Raw genomic sequence first — 6,068 nt, 5'->3', positions numbered from 1 at the left:
TGGGAAACGATGACATGCAATCAGCCAAGTCACCGAGCCTCACCTCGCGATCCATTTAATCACCTCTTATGACACGCATATGTTTCTGGACCTATGTGCTTATCTGGAATCTCCACGCGTCAGATTGCCTCTATTAATAAAGAGAGATAGGCAATGGTGCTAGCTGATCCTTGGTGCAATAGCTATTCTCTTCTACTGTGATCTATATTGATTGGAGGGTGATCAATTCTGGACCAAATGTATCACAAATGTCAACACATGACATAACATCCAAACAGGATTAATACGAAAAGATCACTTATAAAGATTATTATAAAATAATTAATTCATTAGATATTTTAAACATGATTCTAATATACGGGGGCTGGTCCAAAAGTGTGAAACCTGACAAACAAAACCAACAATTATGAAAGTGTGTTTTTATAACATACACTTTTCATATCAGGCAATTCATATGTCAGGAAGGAGTCTTCTGATGTCACCCTAAAAAAAACCATTCACGGCAGGTCTTCGTTGTCGTCAAAGCGCTTTCTACAAAGGTGTTGTTTCAGTTTAGGAAACAGGTAGAAATCACTTGGTGCCAGGTCTGGCGAGTATGGAGGGTGAGGAAGCTCTTCGAACCCGCATTGTCTCAAAGTCGAGAAGTGTAAGAAGAGGCATTCTCATGAAGTAGTAGAACTCCAGCAGTCAGCATTCCCGTCGCTTTTCTTTGATAGAATGACTCAGGTAATGGCGCAAATCAGCATAGTGGACACCGGTAATCTTCTCTGACCTTCTTAGTAATCAAACAAGGATCACACCCTTTGCATCGCAGAATACAGTGGCCATAACTTTCTTAACTGATCTTGAAGACTTGAATTTCTTTGGTGCCGGAGAAGTGGAATAGTGCCATTCCATGGATTGACGTTTTGACTCGGGATCATAGTGGTAGACCAATGTTTCATCACCCGTTACTAATATCTTTTGGAATTTGACGAATTCCTTTTCAATAAGCTCTAACTTTTTTCTGGCAATGTCAGTTTCTTTAGAATTTATAAACTTTGGCACCCAAAGAGCAGATATCTTATTCATCTGTTAATGTTCATAAATAATAGGTCCAATGGATCCATGGCTTAGACCTGTGTCTTCCTCAAGTTCAGCAAAGGTAATACGTCTATCTGACAGTATAAGTTTGTCTATCTCCTTGATTGAATCATCATTGATGGAAATTGAGGGACGTCCAGATCTAGGGTCATCATCAAGGCTTGTTCTCCAAGCCTTAAATATAGCTACCCAACGTTTAGCAACATTAAAACAGAGGAATTTAACCAAGAAGTTTAACATATGCTTCAGGAATATCGAAGATCTGATACAGTTCAATAATGGTCAAAGAGCCACTTCCCTTCCACTGATTTTCCCACCTGTACTAGAAATAAAAGGTACCAGTGAAACAGTCTCATCTGTTTCATATGTAGATTTAAAGTGACCAAAAGCTGTCCGCAAGATTGTATGACAAGAGGGATCCAATAGTCAACTTTCCCCTTCTGTCGAGCAATATTCCATCAACTCCAGCCCATGTCTACATTTCACAAATTTTGAGATCAAGCATGTTCTTTCTATGACGCGTTTTAAACAGCGTCATATTACACTTGCTGAAAAGTTGTTTTATCGGGGTTACAACATTCAAGGCCTAAGCAAAGCTTTGAAAAGGTGTTATAGTAGAGAGCATTTCCAATCTTGATGCATCAGTGACAAATAGTGACGCAAAAGGCAATACCATTACTGGACTTCCGGATGTTTCCGGTTTTTTAGATGAACAATTGACTTGCCTTTGTATGGGATATGTGAAGGGTGCCAGCGGTGGTGAAGGTAATGCTCAACATTTTGCAAACAGTGGATATCATCACTTTTTGGTGGTATTTTGAATTATTTGCTGCATTAATAGCCAGGAAATAAAAACGTCAACGCTAGAGAATAATCACTCTCGGTTATCCCACTACACAGATACCACTGGGTGTAAAAAGTAAATTAGTGGAATATTTGATAAAAATGGATCACTGAAATCATGGGTGACACCAGGTTTTCGCGAAAAGGACAAGCACGTCCTGCCCTATCAGTAGCATCCGCCACAATTTGCAAAAAAAGTATGTATTTGTTGCCTGAGACTGCACTGCAATTCCCCTGTCATGCAAAGCGTCATGTAAACAAACCAGACTATCAAGTGAAGGTCAGAAATCCAGTCACACGATAGAGCATTTTCTGATGTGTTAAAGCTAAAAACAATATGTTAATATATTGTTGTAAGTTCTTGAATAAAATTCAAAAACAGGAAGCAACAATTTCATGTACGCTCTAACATGGACTGAAATATATTATTTATGTTATTATACGCCAAGGATGTCATGTACAACATATTGGACAAACGGAGTGCTTGAGAGACAGAATGGGCGTCCATAAACAGATAAAGGACCCCATGCAAAGTTCAACCCACTTAAGCGCTCGACAAATGCGCAGCAGGAAAAGAAATAGAATTTAAGATATACCCTTTCTGTAAAATGAATACTGCTGATGCCCAGCAGTGTAAGAAAAAAAAATTGTTTTCATTAAAAGGTTGTGACCATCTTTAAATAAGTAGCGCATGGTATATGAACTATATTTGTATTTATTGTGAAAGTTACCACTGTCATTGTAAAGCCGCAGTGTTATAACTGTAATCACTACTCCCTGAAGATAAAATTGAAGGTGAGGTGAAATGGGCTTTAACGTCGCGTCCAAGAGTATTGCACGTATATAGCGACGTGCATGTACGTGTGTGTGTTTGTGTGGCTGCTTGTAATAGTCCGGATTGAGTGCTAGCTCACTGAGACACCATGCCGCAGTTTAACATGCATACCCCACTCAGACACAGTATACTGACTCCGAGCCGACCAGTCCTTGTTTTAGCCCCTTAATGCCGAGCGCCAAACAGGGTAACAAAAATACCATCTTTTAACGTCTTTTGGTGTGACGCGGCCGGGGATCGAACCCCGGACCTTCCGCTCTCCGGGCGGACGCTCTTCCACTTGACCACGGAGGCGGTCAGATACAATTGAAACATGTAGAACAATTCGTGTCATTATTGCCTGACTTTCTTTTTATATATATTTCTTATATATAAAATCGTGTTGTCTATATATTTGTAGGATAACGAACATGACTAGATAGCTATCGAGGGTCATCAGATCCCCACAAATGAACCTGTTATCTACATTTCATGACATAACCGCGCACGGGAACATACGCAGAATCACAACATCGTGACTGGCTGACAGGGTTGGTGTTGGTATCATTTGAAACAGAAAGTATATAAGAGGATCAACCAAATGAAGGCTTTAATTTGAAAGCTTTTCGCTAAACTCCAGACATGAAAGTAACACTGGTTCTCGTCATTGTCAGCACTATTATTGGTGAGTTGAAGATACTAACGGCTTTAATAGTTTAGTTAGTGTCTACGTTAGCCGATGAGATTTGTTATGTACATGTATTTTTTATAATGATAATAGTTCATATTATTCATAGATAATATTATTAATTTGCATTGCGCCTTTTTTCATGCTGGATATCAATGCGTTATATTATGACTCCGGGAAATGAATCCGTGTGCACTCATTTCAGCTCCCTTGGGAATATATAACCTGATCTGCCTATGAGGCACTAGAAGACTAATAGTCACATAACCACCTCACCGAAAGGGGAACCCAATCTGAGTGAACAGAGGCATGTTTCGAACAAAGGCACTAGCCTTTGGAAAACACCCCATGTACTACTTGGGCTACAGTGTTGGGCAGGTCCAAGAAACTCTTAGGAATCAAGGCTGCCAAACACGCTCAGCCATCCATTTGTTTTCTTCCACAAACTGTGCTTAAAGCCTTGACCTGTGACCTCCAAACAGGATCACGTGCCCAAACTTCTAATGAGATATTGTTTTTTTCGTTCAGCTGTGATCGACAGCGAGCCCTGCAGGGATGACAACGACTGTATTCACACGGTATGTGATAGTACCGGAAGGCTTGCCTGCTCTCATGACATATGTACCTGTCTGGTTGCAGCCAATAGCTGCGTCACAGGTAAGTCAGTTTACAAAATAGTGACCATAATAACTGCAGGCAACATATTTCATTATGTGAACGTTTTATTTAGGCATCTGGAAAGGTTCTCCTACAAGAAAAGGTGGTGACTATAAGTCAATAAACGAATTGGGTTTCACGCCGCTGATATAATTTTTTAGACAAATGTAGAAGGAACGACAAATATGATACAGAACTAAGATGATTACCATTTTGTTGAAACCATTGGCAATACAAAAAACCCAATCATGGCGAATCTGTGATTCAAACCCACTACTAACGTAGCGTCAGCAAAACCCTGGCACAAAACTACAAATAAGACATGGCCTTTAAATACAAGCCTGCATCAAATGAATGATGGAATCTAGTTCAAACCTCTGACAAATGTTTTTGTCCTGTGTTGTTAAGAAGGAGGTTTATATTTCAGAAACTTGCAGAGACCGCCCTGACTGCGACAGCTGCATCTGTAGAGATACACATGAGGAACACCACTGCTTCGACGGCCGCTGCCTATGTGGACGTGGTGCACCTGTCGGCCCTGGTGGACCTGGCGTGTAAGTAACCATAGTTACCGCCGGAGGTTGTGAGGCATGGTTTTGGTTGCTACACTTGAATTAGTTTGACGTTTCATTGACTTTCTAACACTTTCTAATTACTGTCGAAAGAAAGTTGATGAATTTGTTTGCTTTTTATGCTTTTTTGGTTTTATGTCAGGGGCAAATGTCTAAATTTAGCCTGAATGTGATTTGGGACGTCAACGCTTTGATGGTGTTGGTTCAGAATGTTGGTGAAACACAATATTAGGAATATGATTTTAGTCGTGCATTTGTTTGTAAAACACACACAGTCGTATTTGTATGGCATGCATATTTGTCTCATCTCATTTCAGTGGTAATACTTAAATCATTCGACATATAGTAACACTATATCAGTCCTGTTTGTTTGTTTGTTTGTTGTTTAACGCCGCACTCAGCAATAGTCCAGCTATACGACGGCGGTTCATAGCAGTCCTATGCTATGTGTTTGGATATATGGTAAATAATGTAAATGTAAAACGACGACGTTTAGTAATCAGTGTCGATCATCTACCTAAACAGATTTCATTGGGCGTAAAAGGCAAAATTGCAGTGAAAATTATATGAATGGATCACTGAAAATCAATGATGACACCAGGGGTTCGTTCCGCAAAGCGATTGCCATCCACATCCATATTAGAGTTTTTACTCCAATTCAATTTCCTACTAAATATTCAAGTTTAAAAAAAAATGCCACTTTTCATCTACCTTTTTAATTTCAGAGGTAAATAAATCCTGAAAGGAGGAAAACCCATGGAAATTATTCCTACCTTGTTGGATACACACATGTACACATGTGAAATAAACCTACTACTACCATTTACTGGTTTGTTTTGATGCTGAATATGTTTACTCTTATTAAATTGATGCGTTACCTGCTTATACCTATGGAGTGAGTGAGTGAGTATGGTTTTACGCCGCTTTTAGCAATATTCCAGCAATATCACGGCGGGGGACACCAGAAATGGGCTTCACACATTGTACCCATGTCGGGAATCAAACCCGGGTCTTCGGCGTGACGAGCGAACGCTTTAACGCTACCCGACCGCCCTTATACCTATGGAGAACATCCTGTGGTTATTCCGTGTTTCTAGCCTATCCTCGTCAGATCAAGATACAATGTTTGGATCTGGATTGGCTAGATATACGTGACGTCGCTTTTCATACAGGCGCGACCCTCAAAGGGACTACATGAATTTGGTGGACAGGCCCGGTGGCTTAGTTGATTGATCAACCGATGATCTGTCTGCTTCATACTCGACACATGCCCCAATGGTGTAAGTAAAACCTTCGATTGGTTTGTTTGTTTGTTGTTTAACGCCGCACTCAGCATTATACCAGGTGTATGACGGCGGTCTGTAAATAATCGAGTCTGGACCAGACAATCCAGTGATTAACATCATGAGCA

At 40.2% G+C, this 6,068-nt stretch overlaps 1 protein-coding gene across 1 annotated transcript; it reads left to right on the top strand.

Moving 5' to 3' along the window:
• Window positions 1-3,271: 3,271 nt before the first annotated feature.
• On the top strand, window positions 3,272-5,479 carry LOC124141932 (serine protease inhibitor Cvsi-2-like). The gene is made up of 4 exons (XM_046510127.2): window positions 3,272-3,425; window positions 3,957-4,085; window positions 4,513-4,639; window positions 5,383-5,479. Exons 1-4 carry the CDS (start codon window positions 3,383-3,385, stop codon window positions 5,390-5,392), a joined length of 309 nt encoding a protein of 102 aa, XP_046366083.2. The 5' UTR covers window positions 3,272-3,382; the 3' UTR covers window positions 5,393-5,479.
• The last annotated feature ends 589 nt before the right edge of the window (window positions 5,480-6,068 follow it).

This window comes from Haliotis rufescens, unplaced genomic scaffold (assembly GCF_023055435.1).
Source record: "Haliotis rufescens isolate VD_foot unplaced genomic scaffold, xgHalRufe1.0.p SCAF_3, whole genome shotgun sequence".
NCBI lineage: Eukaryota > Metazoa > Mollusca > Gastropoda > Lepetellida > Haliotidae > Haliotis > Haliotis rufescens.
Note: the sequence above shows the minus strand (reverse complement) of the source record. Positions and strands in the feature narration are given on the sequence as shown.

Bases quoted from the DNA above. Each gene is read 5' to 3' on its own strand.
- LOC124141932 (XM_046510127.2), top strand. From the start codon at position 3,383: ATGAAAGTAACACTGGTTCTCGTCATTGTCAGCACTATTATTG. The intron at 3,426-3,956 runs GTGAGTTGAAGA...TTTTTCGTTCAG, and splicing joins CATTGTCAGCACTATTATTG to CTGTGATCGACAGCGAGCCC. The intron at 4,086-4,512 runs GTAAGTCAGTTT...TTTATATTTCAG, and splicing joins AGCCAATAGCTGCGTCACAG to AAACTTGCAGAGACCGCCCT.